The sequence below is a fragment of the Epinephelus fuscoguttatus genome, linkage group LG24 (assembly GCF_011397635.1).
Source record: "Epinephelus fuscoguttatus linkage group LG24, E.fuscoguttatus.final_Chr_v1".
NCBI lineage: Eukaryota > Metazoa > Chordata > Actinopteri > Perciformes > Serranidae > Epinephelus > Epinephelus fuscoguttatus.
Window position 1 is genome coordinate 7,689,095 of NC_064775.1, and position 23,983 is coordinate 7,713,077.

Consider the following 23,983-nt stretch of genomic DNA (forward strand, 5'->3'; position numbering starts at 1 on the left):
GCCTAGTCCGACTGAAATTGGACTTTTAAATGCATGTAAACAGCTATGTCTGACTGAAACCGGACTTTTAAATGCATGTGGAAACTACATTCATGCTCTGACAGCTAACAGAGCTAAACATTTTGAAGTTTATGGATGGTAAGAAAAAGCGAAATGCATATTTATTTAAAAAAGTTTCTGAAAAAGAACCGCAACTAGTTCAATACGCACAATATCAAAAAGGACACAGCACTGCCCATCAAGGCGGAGTCAGACGTACTTGGTCAGAAATTCAATTTTCTTGTCTGCATGTATACTCAGACAAAACAAGAGGTTCAACTTGACTGATTAGCTGAGCTATGAGCTTAGCTCGACTGCCGCATGCTTGTAAAAGTACCAACTGTTATGCCTGTTTGCTGTTCTGTAAAAAAGGGACAATCATGGAATGGGGGGACAGAGCTGTCAGCCAGCAGGAGTGCGACGTTTTGATGACACGTTATGCTTGTGACCCACAGTAGGAGATTTAAAAAGTAGCTGTTAGCAGTTAGCTGCTAACTCAAATTAGAAAAGTGGCCCTAAATGTCTGTGAATGAGGTCCAGGAGCTCTTCTGGGATGCCAGCATACTGTTGGAAATCACAAACTGGAGCCGCATGATGCTGCCATTGTTCGGTTCTGTGTAAAGGGGCGGCATAAAAAAGCATTCATAGCGGCTCTATTACACCATCTCTGTGTAAAAAGGGCAACTGGCTCGAGATAAGGCCATTTGCTTTTTCGTGCTGGCCACTGTAGTTAGCAGCCCCTCCTGCTACTTCGAACCAGGAGAGGTTTCAGCTGGTTACAATCTGCATCTTCACCACTAGATGCCACTAAATCCCTCTAAATCTTGCACACTGGACCTTTAAATGCGAGGCTCTTCTTAATTTGGTATACATTTCTGTTATTTTCTTAAAAATCTTGTTTAAGAAACCTCTCGCTCACTGTTATGGTGTGTGTGTGTGTGTGTGTGTGTGTTTAAATACTGCAGACTCAGAGATGAAGGCGCTCCTAGAGAATCTTCAATCTTGTTCGATTAAAATACATTTTTTTTTTACAGTAATTTTTCAGCCATCATGTTGTGTTTCCATACAACATTCCATTATCATCTTTTCTTTTCTTTCTTTTTTTTTTTACCTCTTGGATGTTCGACTGTTTTAGTGTTTCCATTCTCACTATGTGTGTGATTGTGAGTAGGGTGTTTCATTATCGGGCTCCTCAGGGGAGAAACTCATGGGTGGCTCTCACCGTGGACACCGCTGACTTTTTTTAGGTTGAACAATAACAAATCAGATCAGAGGTTGCGCCTCACGCTTGCTGCGCTTTAATTGCATCAGCGTTTCGGTACCGAACAAGTCACGGCAAACCAATGGCACAAACACACACTGCACTGGGATGTGTAATGAGTGACGAAGCCCATCGGGCCTCAAAGAAAGCAGTGTGTGTGTGTGAGGGCCTAATGAAGACTGGTTCGCTGGGCTCCATCGCTCGATAAACAGACACCACAATAAGCGAGGAAGCGAGCACAGCAGGATGCAGGTTGTGTCAGGTGATTGGGTATCGGCGACACTGTCAGTAAATCCATCCCATATTTCCCAGATGCCTATGCTCCTTTCTTTGCTCAGTTGTGTCATTTAATGAAAAAGAAATCTAGCTCAGAGGAAATGCCTTCGCAAATCGCCTCGGCCAGATTCACTGATTATGATTCGGATCAAAGTGTGATTTTCTGCATCCTTGGGCTCGCTATTAAAAAAATCCCATTTTAAAATGGCTGATAAATGGCTATTGATTTCCATGGCGAGTATGCTGGCTTTGGGAGTGTACGAAGGTAAATGAAATGATTCCTCAGGCTGGATCAATACAAGTTCAGGGACATTTAGCAGTGCAGCTTGGTTGGGAGAGGCAACTACAGTGAGAGATTTCAAGCCTTTGTTGTCCTCGCCAAAATAAGAAAGAGAAAGAAGAGGGAACAAGGACAATAATACCAAGGAGGAAAAGTGGAAAAGCAATAAGAGAGGAGAGGAAGAAAGAGAGAAGGTTGTGGTATAGAGCTGAAAGAAAGGCTGGATGGAAATGTCACCGGTCTAATAGATCTCTCCATAAACTAAATGAGGAGGAGAGCGGGCGCCGCCTCGGTGGCACACAGCACCTCAAAATGTTAACAAGAGAGCTGAAAATAGCCAGAGAAAGTCACTGGGGAAAACAGGCTGAAGTGCTCTGGAGACACATATATTCCTTCATTTAACATTTCAATCTCTTAAACTAGTGTCCAGTGTGGGCGGATGTCTCGCTGTAGAACATGTCATTTCGTGGGGTTTGGATGGATGTTTAGGCCGAGAGGAAAAAGCTCTCACTGCAAACTTATTTCCTGGTGCTAAAAACTGGCTTCCATTTCAGGACTGCACACCAAGAGACATGCACACTCACCCGCTGTGGGTCGTGCTCCAGGACTCTGCGGCGTGCGGCGTCTAGCTCGTCGTAGCCTGGAGCGGCTCGGGCCTGCTGGTACTCCCTTCGCAGCCCCTGGAGACGCTGATCACTGCAGAGAGACAGAGGGGAGGTGTAAATGATGGGAGCTGGTTGTCAGAAAGAAGCTGTTATATGGACAGGATCATGGCCTTAAAGGGTTACTTTGGTATTTTTCAACCACTGTACACAAGCACAGCGATGCACTCACACAGTTGTAAATCATGACGTCTAACCCCCGTTTATAGCATCAAATATCTAAATAAAAACAACCACTTGAACAAACACCAGGGCGATAAAAACCAACTAACAACATAGGAACCATCTTTGGGAAAAATATATGACTAGTACTTGAGTTTTTAGTTTGACCCCTGTCCCATCCACTAACATGGAGGGAAGCGAGTTTATGACCTATAATGCAGCCAGCCACCAGGGGGCGATCGAGAGGATTTGGCTTCACCTTTGGGGAGCTGCCATGTCGTACATTTTTTATATACAGTTAGAACAGTGGAGAGACAAATAAAAACTACTGTTTATCTAAATGGAGTCCGTTGGCTTTGGCTTTAGTGATTTCAGGGCTGTTGTGGTTAAACACAAAAGATTCGTCTCTGAAAGGATCCTTTCCATACTGTTGTCAGACACTTAGAATAACAATCTGAGCCTGTCACTGGCAAAATAAGCATTTTCAGTGGACGGAAATTGACAGTGCTCAATTGACCTGACTTTGCAGCAAAAAATTGGTGCGATTAGTCCCTTGGATGCAACTAGAATTACTGCCTTGCATTTGTATGCCTCTGCAAAGCAGCACAAAAGATCTATACAATGAGCACAGTTACAAGGTGGACACGCACAATATTAGAGTCACCAATTCAGTATCTGACCAAGTGTCTACCCTTCTGTTCCTGAGATATGATGTTAAGTAATGGCCAGAATAGTGTTTTTGCAGAACATTATGATGTCACAGTGAAGTTAACCTTTGACTTTTTGAATATAAAATGTCACCACGTCATCATTTTATCCTATTAGACATTTGTGTGAACTTTTGTCATAATTAGCCAATGAATTCTTGAGTTTTGGTCAAAAACATGTTTTTTGAGGTCACAGTGACTTTGACCTTTGATCACCAAGTTCCAGTCAGTTCAATGTTGGCCTTAAGTGGATGTTTGTGTCAAATTTGAAGAGATTCCTGAAAAGTATTCTTCAAATATCATGTTCAAGAATGAGAATGAGACAGAAGAGGTCATAGTGGCCTTGACCTTTGACCACCAAATTCCAATCAGTTCACTGTTGACTTTAAGTGGATGTTTGTGTCAAATTTGAAGAGATTCCTGAAAAGTATTCTTCAGATATCATGTTCAAGAATGAGAATGAGACAGAAGAGGTCATAGTGGCCTTGACCTTTGACCACCAAATTCCAATCAGTTCACTGTTGACTTTAAGTGGATATTTTTGTCAAATTTGAAGAAATTCCCCAAAGGTGAGATATCATGTTCAAGAATGAGAATCAGACAGAAGAGGTCACAGTGACCTTGACCTTTGACCACCAAATTCCAATCAGTAAATTGTTGACATTAAGTGGATGTTTGTGTCACATTTGAAGAGATTCCTGAAAAGTATTCTTGAGATATCATGTTACAGTTAGAACAGTGGAGAGACAAATAAAACTACTGTTTATCTAAATGGAGTCCAAATTGGCTCAGTTCACTTTAGTGACTTTAAGTGGATGTTAAACACAAAGATTTCTGAAAGGATCCTTTCCATACTGTTGTCAGACACATGTTAAGAATCTGAGCCTGTCACTGGCAAAATAAGCATTTTCAGTGACCTTGATTGATCAACAAATTCCAATCAGAATTGACCTGACTTTGCAGCAAAAAATTGTGCGATTAGTCCCTTGATGCAACTAAATTACTGCCTTGCATTTGTATGCTACAATGAGCACAGTTACAAGGTGGACACGCACAATATTAGAGTCACCAATTCAGTATCTGACCAAATGTCTACCCTTCTGTTCCTGAGATATGATGTTAAGTAATGGCCAGAATAGTGTTTGCAGAACATTATGATGTCACAGTGAAGTTAACCTTTGACTTTTGAATATAAAATGTCACCACGTCATCATTTTATCTATTAGACATTTTGTGAACTTTTGATGTTCAAGAATGAGAATGAGACAGAAGAGGTCACAGTGACCTTGACCTTTGACCATTCAAATTCAATCCTTTAAATCCTTTTACCAAATTTTTCAAAGGTGAAGAAACACAAGAATGAGAATGAGACAGCACACTTGAGTATTCTTGAGATATGAGTTCAAGATGAGAATGAGACAGGCAGACAGATAATATCCACAAAGCACTGCCTCTGAGAAGACATCAGTGCCTGCACTGAACTTTCTACAGCTGACAGAGAAAACCAAGGTGGGAAAAAATGGAGCAAAAAACAGTATAAAAACATTTGATGGATGTGTCTTTTCACTTGAAAAGTACAGACAGACACACTGACGAGTGAACACACAAATGGTCGCGCTAACCCTGACCTTAATAAGAAAGTGACTGAAAGGTGAAAAAGAATCAAAAAACAATAAAAGAAGAAGGAAAAAAATTGCCGGCGACTGCCAGTGAAGAGATAAGAACTGAGGACAGAATGGGGACAAAACAAAGTACAGACAGACACACTGACGAGTGAACACACAAATGGTCGCGCTAACCCTGACCTTAATAAGAAAGTGACTGAAAGGTGAAAAAGAATCAAAAAACAATAAAAGAAGAAGGAAAAAAATTGCCGGCGACTGCCAGTGAAGAGATAAGAACTGAGGACAGAATGGGGACAAAACCTAAAGAGAAGCATCATCATGCTCACTGGACCTTAATGCAAGATAAGCTACACACATCTGAGAGTACGAGGCGAGCGCACATAAACAACGGTATGGACGGACAAAAAATGGTGCGCCTGACTGAGCACAATCCTTCAGGACGTGCTACCAAAGTACGACATAGTGCTGTCGTTTATCTGTGTTTACTGGCTGCATTGGATACAGGTATCTCATATTGACAGTGATATGCTGTTTCGTTTGCTATTTGGTCCTCAGGAGATACACACGGTGAAAAAATATTCAAACAGGGGGATAAAAAAAATGTAATACAAGGATAAAAAAGCAAACTTTCCACCCTTCCTGTGCATCTGTAAAACTCAAATACCTTTAACAGCTACACATGAGGAAGGCCTTTGTCCAACACATAAACACCCACACAGCCTTCATCAAACAAGCGTTGTGCCGCACATCCTAATGGTCTGACCCCGAGGCAGATATTGACCGAAATGAAGCGAAGGAGAGAGAGAGCGGGGTGAGAGACACAGAGCAGATAGAGAGCTTCATTAGTGAAGTACATAGCTTACATGTTTAAGTCTCTCTTGTGACCCTGCCTTTAATTAGAAAATCTGGCTGAGACTCGGGAGTGTGTGTTTGTGTGTGAAGACAACCTCAGGAATGTATAAAAGTGTGTGTTTCTGTGTGGTTAATCCTGGTAATTTAGTATGTGGGACACACTGTGACAGTGTGTTTGTTGCTGCTGATTTAATGCAGCCCTCAGCGGGGACAGAAGGCTGAGTCATACACACCTCTGTGCCAGTATGTTGATAAGGCAAAGTGTTGCTATTATTCTACACAAACCTGTGTGTGTGTGTGTGTGTGTGTACTCTCACTACAAGACACAAACTCAATTCTGCTGCCACGAGGAGAGAACTGTCCAAACATTTCCATGCCAAGATGCCTCTTCTTTATAAAGATGGATATCTGAGGCCGTGCTAATTGTTGCTTCTTGAGATTGGTTTAATGGTTGGTTTCAGCACAAAGCTAATCAATACTAATTCCCCCCCCCACCCCCCCCCAAGTGCTGAGTCCTGCAGACAACCTTGCTGTTAAGATATTCACACTTAATCTCCTGTATTATTCATTTATTCACTTATGACTTGCTTTTTATTACTCTTACTTACCCGCCCACTAGCCTCTCTCCACACACAAACAAACAAACAAACAGACCCTCAGAGAATGGATGCGCAGAGCCAAATTGAGATTTTTTTTTTTTTTTTCATGCCACCCCTCTTCTACCGAACCCATTAGCCAATCCCTGGGCCCGTAATTAGAGCTGCCATTTTGACTGAGCGTGCGTGTCGCTCTCCCAATGAAACAACACTGTAATTATCTCATTATGCCGCGGCCTCCATCACTGACAACGCCAAATATTATCATATTAATAGCTGAAGACAGAAGCTGATTCTGGATAAAACATTAGAGGGGGGTGCACTGGAGGGGGGGGGGGCTGGGTTTGAGGTTTGTTGAGGAACAGTTTGATGGGTTGACAATTCAGCATGCTGCTTTTCGAACAGTGACAGAGGAGGGAGAGGGAGATACATGAGTGTGTATGTGTCTGTATGAGCAGACACATTTGTCCTGTGTGTGTGTGTGTGTGTGTGTGTGTGTGCTTGTACCTGCAAAGTGAGGACCAAAAGACATTTTTAACCAACAGAGTGAGGACACTTGTTCTCAATACTTCAAGGGCCTGTTCGAGGGTTAAGACTTGTGCTGTGTCTCAAATTGCGTACTTCTGTACTTACACTTAATATTTTGAGTGCATAAGTGCGTTCACACTGAGAAGTATGGAAAAATGCAGTGCACTATGAGTACCCAGATGGTGCACTCAAAACGGTCAAGAAGTTGAGTGTGGAACTATGGACACTTCTCGCCCTCAATGGTCGCCATCTTGGCTACGTAGCAGAAGGGGAGGGACTACTTTTCAAACTGGAAATGGCGGCCGAGGACTGTGCGACCGTGAATGTCACTACATTGTACATTTGTTTTTTGCACTAAGCACCACTATACTGTTCTCGGGTATGAGCCAGCAGTATGTTTACTGGGTTAATTTAGCAGTCTGTGGTAATTTGGTACCGCGAACTATAACGCAAATGCTAATGCTAGTTTGCTAACTAGCTAATTTGTGTTTGGTTTGAGACAACACTACCCTGTTGAAATTTGCGCACTACGCCAATAAGTACATAGCACACATAGTAACTGAAGTATGTGATTTGAGACAGTGTTGGTTTAAAAGGTCCAGACACACCAAACTGACTTCAGAGAACTAGTGGTGAAGTTGCACATGAACATAACCCAAAGACTACACCCGACAGCCAACCAGCACATACAGGAATAACTCTCCACACTCGCAGATGGCAGCAGTCTGTAATCGTCATTCAAGAAGGAAAGCCGGAAGATCGTTTTGACGCTTGTTAGCCAGTTAGCGCACTGACAAGACAATCCAATGTTGAAAGAGCGGAGCATATTTGCCTTGCATAAGTGGACAAGAACACAAATCATCATAAAATGTTTCTGCTAAAGGACTCAATGGCTAAAGAAAAATATTTTTGCCTTATATAACAAGTTTGTTAAGGTCTTTTGGTCTTGTCTGGTCTCTTGACTTTCCTTCTTCCATTTCTCTTCTCCGTCGTTGCGGATTCAACATGCTGAATCGGCCAGCTGATGAGGGGCAATGGTGTGGGACACGCCTCACGAACAAGGACGGCAGATGCTCACTGATGGCCCAATACTGACTGACGACCAACTGTTGGCTTGGTGTGTCAAGGCCTTTGAGTTCAGGTTAGAATTGGGGTAAGGTTAGGGTTGGGGTTCGGCAATCAGTTGTGACAGTTAGAGCAAGGGGTTTGGGAATGCATTATGCCCACACAGGTTGCACAGGTCTTTACAAAAATAGAAGTACAGGAATGTGTGTGTGCTTAGAAGGAGCCTTACCCTGTTGACATCAGCAGCTGATACTGCCACTGCTTGCATGTCTGCAAACCTCAAGCCAGTTGCATAAACCCAACGGATCTAAGCTTTGGTGATCTACATCTATGGAGGTATAGTAAGTTCAGAAGGGCATCAGCCTGAGTGTCTGACATGTACACAGACTACAACGAATCAATAAATCAATGAAGTCTTATTTTGCTATATTAGCTCACTTGTTCCCACTTAATTCAGATGTGTTGTTTCCTCCAAGTATCACATTCCATCCATATTTAGAGTACCTGACGATGCGGGCCAATCTGAGAGCGCACTGAGAGAAGAAGAAAAACTGGAGGAGGATGGAGACTGAAGGAAGAGAGGCGGAAGATGAGACACCGGAGCAGGAAATGAAAGATGCATCAGAAGACAGAATGAGAGCAAAACCAAACAGCAACCTAAAGACGGAGACGGGAACTTGGAGAGGAGTGAAAGAAAGAGCAGGGGGAACTGGAGTGAGAACAAAACTGTGTGCTATATGAAAGCGAGCGGGAAAAAGAGAGAGAGTGTGTGTGTGTGTGTGTGTGTGTGTGTGAGGAAAGCAACTATCCCGTGGTGTTAGCCAGTGTGGGGGCAGACTAATTAGGAAGTGTGCGCTGCCGCCGGCTGGTTTGGCGACTTCTTCTTGCTGCGGCCAGCTGATTTAAACACAACACACTGGGGGGAGAAAGGCTCAGGCAGGCGGTTTTTTCCTTTGCTGCCTGTGTGGAGGAGGTAAGCACACATCAAAGTGCACTGTCAATGTTTGGTTTCCTGGTGTAAGAGAAATTAAGTTGGGCTCCAGTCTGGTATCAGTTTGGTATAAGTCTATAAATATCTTCTAAAGGAGTCGGACATTCAGTTTTCTGCTCAGTGCATTTTGTTTTAATGGTTTTAAGCCTGTTTTTTGCTAATAAAAATTAGCATTAGCATTACTACAGTTAACCATAGCTGTAAATACATGGTGCTAACTAAGCTAGCAGCTGGTGTAAGGGTTAGCTCCGCAATCTATCCACATGTCATTTCTGGCTCCAAAATCCAAGATGGCCACGAACCAACAAAGGCTACATCCATTATTTCATGCAGTGAATAGTGGCTCTTTTTCAAGTGTGTCAGTCACGAAAATGATGTCTTCCGAACCATAAGCAGTTTTCTCTGACCCCTCCCGGGTAACAACCGTTTTCACTACCATCTAATATAGCAGACACATTACTCACCATGTATCTGTGTTCTGTTAAGTGCACGGCCATAAAAATAAAACTTGATTAACTCACAATCTAACACTAGCTTCCAGTAACAGTCCTCCGTGTTTCTGACCATGAACAAAAGAAAGGCTTGAAGCTGCTTGAATGCAAAAAAGGAAATATTTTAATTGCTAAAACAGAGCGCCGGTAAAAGACGCTTTAAAGGCATAGAAGACAATGACTTAATATGCAGTCTGCGCTAATGATGTGTTGTTTTCGAGGGAACAACATCTCCTTTCTCTTTGAGCTCTTCCTCAGGCAGGTGTTGCCTGACAACTAAATCCACAGCAGAAAACATGAGAATGTAGTTTCCATTTGCAATACAGAAATAATGAATTTCTGCATCTGCCTTAATGGAAAGTCTCCTTATATAAGCTTCGCACGCTGTTTGCTTCCTGTCTTTTCTCTCTATAGGGGAATAAAAGTGTGTCTGCAGTGTCGCACCAAAATGGCAGGGAGAAAAAGGAAACAGGAAAAAACATTATTCAGGGTTTGTAAAGGCAGCCAACACATCTACACCCAAAAGACCTTGTAGCTTGTTTTAAAAATGCTTCAACAATTAGTGAAGCTTGTCTGGAGTGATTTGAGAGTTGGACTTTGTCACAGTGTCAAGTAAACTTAAGGCATGTATTCCTCGTGCCACTGCTTGAACCGTGGTAGAAACCTGAGAGCACGCTCACTGATGTGTCATTTACTTGTCTTATCGTACAAGCGCACCTTCATCTTCCTTTTCTTAGCACAATGGTGCATTTTACAGCACACCTCTCCCTCGCTCTTTCCCTCTCTCATCTCGGCTTTGGCCTCTCTCTTTCTCCTCGCTTCTCTTTCATCTCATCTCCTTGTTTCTTGCTCCAGCTACAAAGAGTGCCTTCTGGCTAATAAAATTTGACAAGCATAGCTAACCTTTTTTCTCCACAGGTCAGCCTCTAGCATAGCTCTAATCAAATGTGACGCCCATCACGGCACACACCTGCCATTGAAGGCCTAATGAAAATGTCCAACAGTAAATTAGGGAGACAGCGCTGGAGTCCACTGTTGAGGGCTTTGACAGGAGGGGAGGCGGGGGGGTGGTGGTTACTAGTGTGTCTCAGTTGGCACAACTATGCAAACACACGGTGGACGCAGCATGCACGTTTACCTTGAAAAACATTTGAGTAAAGCTATATTAACATTAAGGCTGTCCCACGTGTACAATAAGCACACTTCTCCTCAGCATCATTAAAGCAGTGTAATGTAAAAGATATGTTGTTCCCTTGGAAACAATAAAATTCTTTATTGTTTCCATTTATATATACACACACACAGTAAGTAAGCTTACACCTATAATTTTTATGCAGTGGTATAAAACGCCCCGGACCACACGCAGCATTGTTGCTAGGTTACACTGAGCTTCCTTGTTGAAATATTACATGTGGGTGGCTGTGTGTGCGTCTTGCTCCTGACCATGTGTGTACATGTGTGTGTGAATGAAAGGTGCGGAGGGTTCCGACCTCATGGAGACTTGTGTTTTCACAGATGGGCCGACTTTGTGAATGAGTGCCCTCGTCCAAGCCGCAGGTGGTGTAACGTGAATGGAAATAGCCGGCGATGAGGAAGCATGTGGATGCATGATGTGAATGGGTGTGACCGTGGAATACATCTGAGGTCATCCAACACGGCCACCTACTGCATTTAAAGGGGAATTCTGGTGTATTTCTAATGCTGTACCCAATGTCTTTAAAGCTTCTGTTGAGGTTTTTGAACTTTGAATGTCTCTACTTTCCTGTCCTTCCTTACTCGCCATAAAAAGTAATCTGTTACACTACTAGTTACTTCTGTGTTACCAAAATTATGTCTATATAAACAGGACAGTCAACAGGACGGGCTCATGGGTGGCATGGATGTTTTCACGACATGTTATAAGTGTGAATCACATTGGGAGATTTACAAAAACAGCTGTTAGCAGTTAGCAGCTAACTCAAATAAGAAGAACAGCAGCCGAAAATGTCCACAAATTGGGAAATAATTGAAGTCCGCCAGCTTCTTAACCTCAGATTAGAGGATGAGAGCCGCCACCATGTAACAGAGAAGGTAAATGATCATTATTGCCATTGTTATTGTTTATGAAGCGCTGCTGACACATACGTTTTATGTCACGCGAGAGGCTGACACCTTTGTGTTACAGTTTCTTTATGCTTCTGTGTACACTTGACTCAACATGCACACAGTTGCTGTGTGCCTATCATAGTTCTGCGTCCTGTTGGTCTATGTCGCCATGCAATTCCCCGCCGAAGCGCTTGGGGGCGCGGTGTTCTTTTATATACCTACCTAGACTCTTGACGTCTATGGTCATAGCTCGTTCATTGTTTGTTTATCTTCCGGCTTTTGCTCCGGTCACAGTGACGATAGCGACTGAGAGAGAAAGACTGTTGCCGGAGCTTGAAAAGATCGACATTGAACAACTAATGCTTTTATTACAAATGTTACGACGACAACGAAGAGAGAGGCGTCAGCGCCGATGGTCTGTACACCTGCTGAATGGCTTGACTTTTTAAAATGGTATTTGGTGTTTCTACAGTATGACCGTCCCTCTAACAACATTATTAGACATTTATTTCTGTCCGTCTTTGTCTCTGGAGACTCCCTAACATACACATTTACCAAGCCAAAGAAAAGGCTCCTCATCCATCATGCTAATGCTAAAGACTATCTAATATACATTAGGAGGAAACAGGGGACGGAGAACAGACAAGTGACACACCAAGAGAGGGAGAGATACAGCGACAGAGTGGAAGTGAGGGAGAAAGAGAGAAAACAGGCTGCTAATGAAGTACCCACCACTAGTGGATGAGAGCTAAAGTGGTCTAACAGATCTGTCAGGCTGCTAGACTGTGGCTAATTATCCCTCCTCCTCTTTTGTCTGCATCGTCTCCTCTGTCACTTCTTCCCTCCCGAATTTACTCTGCCTATCTAACGCCTTTTCTCTCCCTCTCTCCTTTTTGGCTCCGTCTTTCTTCCCTCTCTTCTCTGCACTCTTTTCCCCAGCTTTCTCTTCTCTCTCTCTCTCTCGTCCCTCCGTCTGTCACTTCTTTCCATTCCCATCTGTCTCCTTTCCATGTCCAACCTCTCTCTCTCTCTGTTTCTTCTCTTTCTGGATGAGATTGGGTGTCTGGGGCTTAGTTTTTGATTTGCAAGTCAATAGTAATTTCTGTCAGAGAGTTTAAGTTGAGGGAAGTTTTAATGTGGCCTGTATTATTTCATACGGGAAATGATACATTTGCATTATAATCCTCTCTAGATTTTCTCCTTTTTTCTCTCGCACGTACAAAACTGGCTGCAAGTTAAACTCTGAGGTTTCAAAAACTTCAGCTGTAATAATACATTATATGGGCGGAATGACAACACTGTTAAGCAGCGTCTTTCTGAAAGCATTAACCCTTTTCTTACACTGAAAACTCAAAGTTCTGACACCCAAATATTATAATAAATCATAAGTTTTGCCTCCATTCTACATTAAATTGCCCATAAAATACTTCAGCCTCTACAATTCCTGTTTTGAGAGGCGTATGGAAGAATATAACGCTGTTCCTAGGTCAGCAGTGCAGAGTCATGCAGCAAAACAATGATGTCATACATACAGCCAAGGCAACCAAGGAGGTTTTTCTGGCCAAACATAATGTTCTTGACTGGCCAAGGCAGTCACATGACCTCTGTTTGCTGAGCATCTTGGTGGTGCAGGGCCTGGCAGAGCATCAGTGGTGAAGGCGGGTCTGACGTCTGTCTGTCAGAGACTTCAGACTGTTATTAACAGCAAAGGATTTGCACTAAGTGTTACAAATGGTGGAGTTTTGTCTCCTAATTAATGTCTAGAAAGGACTGTGGTTCCTTAACTGTTAATCAGAAGTAGATCTTGTATGTAACCTTCAGAAAATCCTTGTTAATAGTGATACATCTCTTAGGCCATTAAGTGAACTGCAGTTGTTAAAGTAATTAGCAAACAGCAAGCTAGCCAATTTCCCAGCCACCCTGGGGTCTGGATGACTGAGATGACAAGACAAGACTGTATTTTGCAATGTTAACTAGCTAGCAATTACTCTGGTATAGCAAACAAACTGTTGTTAGCTATCATTAGCCTACTAAAACCACAATATCAGACCACAAATGACAAAAATTAGCTCGCTAGCACAGCCTGTAGACCCTCCGCTTCACTTCCCACCACTAGGACACTGCTTCTCTGGGAGGAGAGTGGGTGGCTTGGACCACAGGTGCTGTTGCAGCTACAATTCAGCCAATGCAGACCCCAGCCCACAAACACAGCAAGCTGGATTAGCGAGACTAATCCGTGTAACGGCAGCAACAGAAAGTTTGCCGATCTGTGGTCTTGCTGTGGCTGAATTTGAGTTAAAGTCTGCCTCTGCAAAATGTATATTACAGAAACACAGCAGGTGTAGACTCTGTTGTGGTGAGTAGCGGTTGTGTAGTGACGTTAGACATCTCAACTTCTTAGCTAACGTTTGCTAGTGTTGCGCACTGTTCGCGCTGTAATGGAGTTGAAAAGAGGCAAGGCATTCAGGAGCGTGCAAACACTGCATCCTTTGGACTAACCAGGATAATTCATCCCACATCCTTTACAAATCGTACACCTGTTTTTCACCCAAATTAGCATGTGTACACAGGTTTTTTCAACACGGGAAAACTCGCTAAAAAGAAGAAATAGACTTTTTACTTCTTTTTTTTAATAACTCTTTGTATTCAGTGTCTCTTTCAAACTCGGTGCAGACTAATTTGGAATGATGTTTGAGCGCTTCTTGAGCGGAGATGGACGGTATTTCGTAATGGAGCATCATTGCATCATGCCGGTTAAAGGGCAAAAATTAGCACGTTCACATGGGTGCTGTATTTCCATGACTGCTGATTGGAGCCAAAATATACCCATGACTACTGCAGAGTCATTTGACCTTGGTGTAAATACCAGTTGTAACCTTTCCCATTATATATAAAAGCCAGATGTTAGCAAGTACTAGTGGGTTTTTGTGCTCTGGGAAAGGGGCTGTAGAAGTCAGTCCACAGGCTGCTGGAGGCAGCCCAGAAAATTGTGTAAGGTCTTGCAATAAAAATCTGTAATCCATGGAAAAGGTAACATACAGTAGCTGTTACTTAAAGCTGGGAGACAGCAGTAGTAGTCACCCTTTCATTTCAGAACCAACACCAAGAAAGAGCCCATAAGAGAAATGTCACTGTCCTCGCCCTTTGTTACTTCACCATTTATGCATTCATATATTATTCATCACACGGCGTCCATGAACACCTTAGATCATCATGAGTAATTCCGGTTATATTCATTCTGCATTTATATCCGTTTCAAGAGCTAGCCACTGGTGATTGCACCTGCCTCGAAAAACATTACAGTGCTGAGTGTGACCAATCACGGATACAGCTGGTGACCTGTGGGGTGCAGCAGCTTGAAATTCAAACAACAGTACATTGAAGAGAGGACTCAGTGGAGGCAACCTTGTGCTGTTAGCGATGTGTTTTGCTGCACCTGGACCCTGTGTATATTTGTGTGTGTGCACATCAGTATGGGTTTCGCACTGTTTTATGACCCCAAACAAACCACGTACACAGTAGATTCATCTGAACCAGCTATTGCTATGAATCTTATGGAAAACGTAAAATCCTGTTTTTAGTGATTTTAAAGATTTACAGAGGTCAAAATGATGCAAACAAAACAGAAGAGTAACATGAATCATGCATGCCGTTAGTGTATCAGTGCATGTGGGTGTGTGTGCACATATGAGGGTGTTACTACAGTGTAAGCATGCATTTATGTTTTATGCATTTTCCGGCCTGGCAGTGCATGAATGTAGATGTGTGCAAATACTCCCTCAGTCATGCCGGTCAAGCCACGGTGCGTGACCTTGTGTGTGTACACACCTACTCGCACAACTTTGTGTTTCTAGACGGAACTACAGATGCAAATGCAACACATCTAAAAAGCAAACACTTAAGTATTACAAAGCTTACGAGATAAAGTCAAGTGGAAAGTGTAGAAAAATAAGCCCATCCCTTCCCTGTCTCACCTGTCTGCCTGTGTTTGATGCTGGTTCTGCAGAGCAGGCGGGGGTCTGGACTTGTTGACCTTAGCGTAGAGCCCATCCAGCTCCTCGGAGGAGGCCTGAGGCGGGTTAGCCCCCCCTGTCAGCGCCGCGGGAGAGGGTGTGCGACTGATAAATGGCTGGGGCGAGGGCGGCTGGCGGAAGTTGTTGATGCGGGCATAGTTGGGGTCGCTGTCGTCATCTTCCACATCAGGGAAGGAGGCTGACTCAGGTGTGAGGTGGCCAGCCTGGATCTCGGTGTATTGCGGATAGTAGCTGTCAGAGAGGAGGGGAGGAAGTAGTTAGACATGGGGACGATGGAAATAGGAATATTCTCTCTCTGGTGATGTGAGAAACAACTGTGCTACACTTTCCACCAGGAAGTTGGTTTGGAGGACCAGGTGGGTGTGTGTTGCTGCATCGGGATGACTCACAGATTGCAAGGTGAGGTGTTGATCATAACACTGTACTACGACTGAACTTTCCATAACTCTCACTCTAAACTGCTAAAAACCAGCACACCTATGCACCTCCGTCCTAGCTTTGCTACTGTAGAAAACATGATGGATGCAACTTCTTGAGATAGCGGAAACTGCATTATGGTAAGTTAGTCACACTCAGAATTTTTACATGCAGCTTGAGAAAATCGAATTATTGGCTTCGTCCGACTGAAACCGGACTTTTAAATTCACGTAAACAGCTTAGTCCGACTGAAACCAGACTTTGAAATGCATGTAAACAACTTAGTCAGACTGAAACCGGACTTTGAAATGCACGTAAACAGCTTAGTCCGACTGAAACCAGACTTTAAATGCAAGTAAACAGCTTAGTCCTACTGAAATTGGACTATCCATAGCTTGACTAACACACCTAGATAACTCGACTGGAGTCAGACTTGGCGTTCTACACATGCACCACTTTTTTTTTCCGCGGCTTTCTCCCGGAAGAAGAAGGAGATGAGGTAGCAGCAAATACCATAGCGACCGAGAAGCAGAAGACGCACTTCTGGACGGACAAGGAAACTACATTCATGCTCCGACAGCTAAAGGAGCTAAACATTTTAAAGTTTATGGATGGTAGGAAAACGGGAAATGCGGATTTATTTTAAAAAAGTTTCTGCACAAGAGCTGGCACTAGATCAATACGCACTATATCAAAAAGGACACAGCGCCGCCGATCAAGGCGGAGTCAGACATACTTGGTCAGAAATTCTGAGTATACGTGTAGAAGTTCGACTTGACGGATTAGCCGAGCTATGAGCTTAGCTCGACTACTACATGCGTGTAAACGTACTGACTGTCTACAGCTGGTCCCAGTGGCTTATCACATCACGTATATTTTTTAAACAAATATTTAATTCACATTAAATTAGCATTTTCTGAAATATACGTATAGGTATGATTGCATAAATCCATTTGAGGGGTCACAGTTGGTGTGTTCCACGCAAGCCAACCCCACCAAAATTCACAAAAATCAAACATAAGAGGAAAAAATAAGGGAATAGAAGTTTTCAAGGTACCACCTCTAGTGAACTGATAGGTATGGTGGAGGGTAGTATATGTGGAGAACATTAGAGTGAGAGATAATGAAAAGGCAAGAGCCAACTGGGGCACATTACAACAGGAAGAAAAAAGAACATTAATTTTGCTAATTGGCACATACTATTCTTTTATTGTTATTCATTATTACAGTTTGTTGGCCACGTTGTTTATTTGTGTTAATTACTCATTAGCCCTGCTGTTCTTTGTAATAAATACAATAAATATAAAAGATAATAATCCTTTTCCGGCACTTCCTGCCAGCACAGCGATGTTGGATTCGTACCTATCTCTTTGGTCAGTGACCCTGTCCTCCTCTTCACTTAGGGCTTCCAGTTTGTTCTTGGAGGCTTTGGCTGCATCTTTGCTCTTGTCGTCTTTCTTCTTCCCAAACCTGGACATTGCAAAAAGACACACAGATGCAACACGGTGAGTTTTAAACCACCTGAACAATCACAGTCTGCCAAATGTGCTTTCATTTCCAGGGTTTATGCACTTTAATGGAATCTTTTTGGAGACTTTTATGATGAAACAATAAACTTCACTCAGGCAACAGAGCTCACACACGTTGATGAAAGAGGCTCTTTAACTCTCACAACATGCAAACACCACACACACACACACACACACACACACACACACTCACACCACCTTGCATCACATTCCCAAATGTTGATCCACACATTCACACTGCTAGCCAAACTCATTCTCACTCCTGCGCGTTCATTAGTGGCTCTGCCTGGGAAAAGACTGCTTAATGATAGATATGGTTATAATGTCACAGCAGGCACTGACAACTCGCAGCGTGCACATGTCGGTGTGTGTGGGTACATGAAGAAGGGGTATAGTTGTCACGCAGCATATGGAGCATGAATATTTTAACATTTAGTCCAATAAAATAGCTGTTACACCACAGCGTGCTCTGTTTTTCTTATCATCTCCGCCATAACGACCATCATCATCATCATCATCATCATTATCATTCTGGAGCTCTTGTTCTCCCATTTTACAGGCAAAATATACTCGTCACCTCTGTTCCGAGTTATAATGACTCCACTTCACACTTTCAAGAAATTAACCGAGCCTTTTCCTCTAAATATTTCATATTCCTCCATCTCTCCTCATCGTCTTTCTCACCCTCTCCAAACTCTCTCTCTCTCTCTCTCTCGCCTCCTCCGTCTCACCCACCAACCTACTTCTTCTTTGCTCTCGCCCCCTCCTTCCCTCCGAGTTCCTGCTGAGCCAATCTAATGTCTGTGTTTATCTCATTAACAGCGAGGCACTTGTCATCACTGCTACAGGCTGATACGTGGCCTGCATGGTAACCCGCTGGCCTGGCCGAGAGCAGCGTGCAGTGTCGGCGCGGCCGTGAAACCTGGACAGGGATGCCATGTTGGCCTGCCACCATCCTGCGAACCAATTAGTGTTGTTTTCAGCTAATCTGCTCACCTCACTTATACCTGTGTGTGTTTTAACGGTGCCAACAGCAGGTCAGATACTCACATTGCTCATGTTCTGCTGTGAAGGAGGCACAGAGAGGTAAAATAATCAAATCATCTTATTATCCAGTCACTCTGTGTCTGTGACCTGCGTTTAGGAGCTTTATTTAAAGCTCTGAAGATGGGTAGTCCACCTACACAGATGTTTCCATCTAACATTAAACCTCCTCTCGTGTGCATGCCGTGCTTGATTGACATCTCAGTTGTGTCGCGCCTGTTAGCGTGACCCTAGTTCTGTGTAACGCTCATCAAAACACCCACATTAAATGTTTTCCACACCACACAGTGGTGGTGCCAGTTCATTCCACTGTCTTACTTTGCTTCGTTCCAGAAAATCGTATCACATTCACACCCAGGAAACACACATCCCCTCTACAATACCATGACTACTTCTTCAGTCTGCAAGATGTTACAAACTTAAGTACCAAAGTTCTGATCATTTATAAGGGTACCTCAGAGAACGAGTATCGAAAGGAACTGGAATTACTGCTTTGTGGTTGAATGCTTCAGCCTAGACTCACAAGTCAGTCTTTAGACGCTTTGCTTAACTAAAGACTGATGACTTTCTCCCTGATTTTGTGTTTAGATGGGCGGATACAATTTCAGAGATTAAAAAAACTCCCTACGTTGCAGAACCAATAGTAAATCTGCAGGGCGGTCCTTCAGTGGCTCGCTGAACTCTTGGGCTCATAATCACCGCACCATCCGGCCCACAAGCCATTCCAAAGCATCTGTTTTCACTGCGCTCTGAGAAGCAAAGTTCAACTTTCTAAGCGGAGCAACACACATCGCATGTCATGTGGGCAGGAACAACCAATCACACCCTTAAGATATCTTTCCTTTCTCCTGTAAGTGTCAATCTCGGTCAGAAATATGGAGGAAAAGTTCATCAGTATAGTGCAGGGATCCCCAGAGCTTTACATCTGTTCCACAGACAATATTTTGGGTCTAGCACACTTAAGAAACAAACACCAAGCAGAAGCTCTAAAATCGAGATTTCTCATAGGTAGTCTATTATACGGTCACCTAGCAATGTCACATACAACCTGCCTCTGCACCCTTGAAAGCACCCAGCGCCCAATCTCTTATTTTCCAATTGGTAAAAGACGTACCCCATGGCCTTACAAAGGACTGATGGAGCTTCGTCACCTGGTGCAACCACAATCACCTGAAGCTCAACATCAGCAAAACCACCAAGCTTGTGGTGGACTACCAGTTGTTCAAGAGCGAACGCAAAGTTGTAGCAGTAGTTGTGCTTCAAATTCAAACAAACATAAATGACCATCAAGACGCATTGTGATCCAATCACTCAAACCACTTGCCGAGGTGGTCTGGAATGCATTAGACCACATATCTTTTGTAGCGTCAACACTAATGTCTTGACGCCTCTGTGACAAGAACATAAATGGTAAATACATGATCATTGCATGGCGTGGTGGTTGTTTTGGTGACAGTGCACTAATGCTCTTTAACTTGCCCAGTTGGAGGTATTCATGAGAAGTTGGACGAAGTGTTGCAAGACCATCCACTGTTTCGCCCTATGGAAGGAGGCATGTTGAAATCTGCTTACTGCAATATCTCCATGACCACCTATGGTCATGAGCTCTGGGTAGTGACCGAAAGAATGAGATGGCGGATACAAGCGGTGGAAATGAGTTTCCTCCGTGGGGTGTCTGGGCTCAGCCTTAGAGATAGGGGGAGGAGCTCAGACATCCACAGGGAGCGTGGAGTAGAGCTGCTGCTCCTTCGCGTCGAAAGGGGTCAGTTGAGGTGGTTGGGGCACCCGACTAGGATGTCTCCTGGGCGCCTCCCGCTGGTGGTGTCCGGGGCACGTCCCACTGGTAGGAGGCCCCGGGGCAGACCCAGAACACGCTGGAGGGATTACATATCTCGTCTGGCCTGGGAACGCCTTGGGGTCCCCCAGGAGGAGCTGGAAAGAGTTGCTGGGGAGAGGGATGTCTGGGGTGCTTTGCTTGGCCTGCAGCCGGCCCTGGATAAGCGGATGAAAATGGATGGATGGATGGATGGCAATATCTCCAGCTGTACCCACACAACCACTAACATGACTAGTATGCTAACGAGAAGCTAGCAAGATTGTGGACAAAGACCTTCTAGCATGTGTGACACAGCAAAGACCAAATCTGAACACAAGTGGTCAGTTACCCAGAGACCCATGGTAGACACAAGTGTGAATGCCGATGTGTCTTGGTTGTCTACTTGTGTCTGGATCACTGATACGCATGATAATACTACATATACACAAGCTCATAATGCCTCTGGCCACAGCAGTTGCCAAGCGAGTAAGTCCCTAGCATGGGTAAAGCTCCAAAGACACTGGATCTTATACTTCCCAAAGTAACACTCAACAATGTATTTTCAATAGAACGCCCTGTCTAGGAAATACCCACATCTTTGGTGCTCAACGCCCCCAGTTTGAAACACCAAAGTTGAGCTACGGTTATAGCTCGGCTAGGCCATTTACTTGGACCACTGTACGTGTCCCAGTATGCAAGCACAGGAGGGGAATCAATTTATTGACCGAAGTACATCCAAATATGTCCCCTACAGCTTGTTGGTATCGGACCTTTTTCTGGTTGACAAACAATCAAGCGTCGTCCAGCTGTTCCGCCACTTCTTGTGTCTCTTCAAGCAAAACCAGCATCTACAGTTTCACCCTGATCTTTGAGCCATTTTCGGAAGTTTAAATCTCTCATCTGCAACATCCTTGTTTCATTTTTATTTTGTCTCCAGGTGACTGGTACTGAGCCCTTGTTGCTGTAATGTCTTTTGCTTCCTAGAGATCACTTGCCACAGAAACAGTGTGGGCGCTGCCGCAGCCTCTTTTCTCTGCAGATTCTTTTTTTTTCTCCTTGGAACTATTTGGGTTTTCTAAGCACTCCCACATTATGCAGGAGCCAAAAGCAGACTACCAATTACCTCGCTGATAAGCATATAGAATTCAGCATTGTATAAAAGAAACATATCAGCGCCATTCAGCTAAGTATGCATCAATAGACTTATAATTATATTACACATAAATATATGATTATCCAAAAATCCCAGGTTCATCTGGCTGAGCTGGCTGATTCACCCCGCCTACACACACACACACACACACACACACACACACACACACACATAGACAGTGCCTTAATCAACATTCAAAGGGGGCAGAGGTCCACAGTTGGACCCATCATTATATCTGCATTAATTAGGAAAGCCTCCTTTCCTCACTGCATTGTCTGGGAGGAAGACGGAAGAAAAAGGGAAGGGGGGGGATGCAGAATGGGTGTGGGACTCCCAATTAGAGACATGTACCTGCCATGAGGGAGGTGTTTTTCCCCCCGCTCTCCCATTATCTTATCCCTTCTTCATCGCCAAAACTCCCATCTTTTCCCACTGCGGCAAGCCAACTGTTTGTTAACGACGTCTCATTGCTTTCCTTTTCTCTCTCTCTCTCTATTTTTCTTTCATTACTTGCTCTCCGCTCTTTGTTTCGTTTATTAATTCTGTCTCTTCTTAGGACAGTTTCTGCTCCGTCACTCTTTCAGAAACCTGACAGTTAATTTCCTGTTGACTGCTGCCGGATAAAGAACTAAATGACGGAACTATACTGTACACACAAGCGGAGGTAAGCGAATGCACGAACACACTCGCGGACACAAAAACAGCTCTATAAACCCAAGCAATCTGGAAACCAATATATTGCTCTCGAACGCAGGTACCAGCCACACACACTCATGAAGACAGCTATATACATCAACGCGGCGACACACACTCTGTAGGGAACTGCAAACAGTCTCATGGAATAGGACATCTCATTAACTTAGCATTATCTCCCTACACAACCACTCCATCAAACTCTCATTAGGGGGAGGTAGGGGGTCTGGGTGAGTCAGGCTGCCCTGGTGTCCCATTTAATACACTCCCCCACTGTCACAGGAGCTACTGGGAACCATTATTAGTGTGTCGCTGTCATCATTAGCCCGCCGACTCCCGCTGTCGCCCCGGCGTCACCTATGCAAGTGCGGCGTCCTGAGAGGAGACGGCGGTGGACTGTTCAGTTGGCGTTGAACTCTGGGAATGAGACTTCCTGACAATATATTTGTCACTATAAATGAAGTGTGCTGGTTCATGTTACACCCAAAATACACCTATGATTAATTAAGGGACTAAATACAACCGTTTTGCTGGTTGCGCCAGACTTTGTGCCCAGATTACGCGCCGTTTAACGAGCAAAAGTGGACATGGACACACCCTAAATACATGTGCGCTACAGATCAGAAGCCGAAAATGCTTAACAAAGATGGCACATCCACAGCCAGTGGCCTTTACTCCTCCTCTTCTTCCTCCTCTTTCCATTTGCCTGAATCTGCAAACCCAAGCCAGCCATCATCGGCCATGACTACTGCACTTTACAAAATCAACACTCTGATTTGGACAGCCAGCCAGTCGCACAGGAAACTCGCCACAGAGCCAGCGCCTGCTAAGAAACTGGACTGACTGTAATTACTACAGCTACTGTCATTCTCATTACTGTAGGAGAGGCGGAGAGGGAGGGGAGGGGGCGTCGTGTGTGCGTGCGCTCAGTTAGCCGTGCTCTAATGAGGCTCTATATGTAACACGGAGATCACAGCTAGCCAGTGTGCTGATGTCACCAACCTGACCTGTGCAATTAGCCCTTCAGGAAGGGAGGGAGAGCTCAAACTTAACGATAACACCTAATGTTCTCAAACTGCATCACAGTCCCGCAGCCACAAACTAAACATCTCTGCAGACTAAACAGCGTGACGGCAGCCTTCTCTCCATAAATCTTTCAAGAAATCATCTCCTTGTTTCCGCTCTCAAAATAAGCGGCGCTTTGTTTTCTGCAATTGTGACAACAACTCCGACGGTGTGCGGTGTGAGCTGAGTGTGCGTAGTCTTAATAAGCTTTCCTATCTGGTGCAGCAGGGAGTCGGTGGGTGGTTATCGCCGGCATGAGGAGGGACGTGAGAACGCTGTCTGGCACTGTGTGTGTGTGTGTGTGTGTGTGTGGAGGAAGCAATGTTTTCAGGACAAGTATTTAATTGACGTGTGTGTATGTGTGCATCACGTGTGTGAGCTCACACGCTCGCAGACTTGATGAAACTCGTGAACACCTTGCCATACAGTGTTTGAGGTGAGGCACAAACACACACAAGCGAAAGCTCGACACAAAGTGACATACACGACGGCACAGCAGAACATGAAGGGCCCTCTGTGAAGAAGCTGGTTCAACATGGAGAGGAGATGAGAAGTCAGTGACACAGGTCGAAACTTTGACCCCGTCGTCACATTCGTCACCGACTTGGAGGA

The 23,983-nt window shown here is 44.1% G+C and overlaps 1 protein-coding gene across 1 annotated transcript in view; it reads right to left on the bottom strand.

Annotated features, from left to right (window-relative positions):
* The window catches only part of pard3ba (par-3 family cell polarity regulator beta a), a 217,656-nt gene that overhangs the window by 43,058 nt on the left and 150,615 nt on the right, over positions 1 to 23,983 (bottom strand). The window contains exons 21-23 of the mRNA XM_049570235.1: positions 17,434 to 17,541; positions 15,595 to 15,885; positions 2,441 to 2,552 (exon numbers count right to left, since the gene is read on the bottom strand). Coding sequence (XP_049426192.1) covers positions 2,441 to 2,552; positions 15,595 to 15,885; positions 17,434 to 17,541 — 511 coding nt within the window. The remainder of the gene's footprint in view (positions 1 to 2,440; positions 2,553 to 15,594; positions 15,886 to 17,433; positions 17,542 to 23,983) is intronic.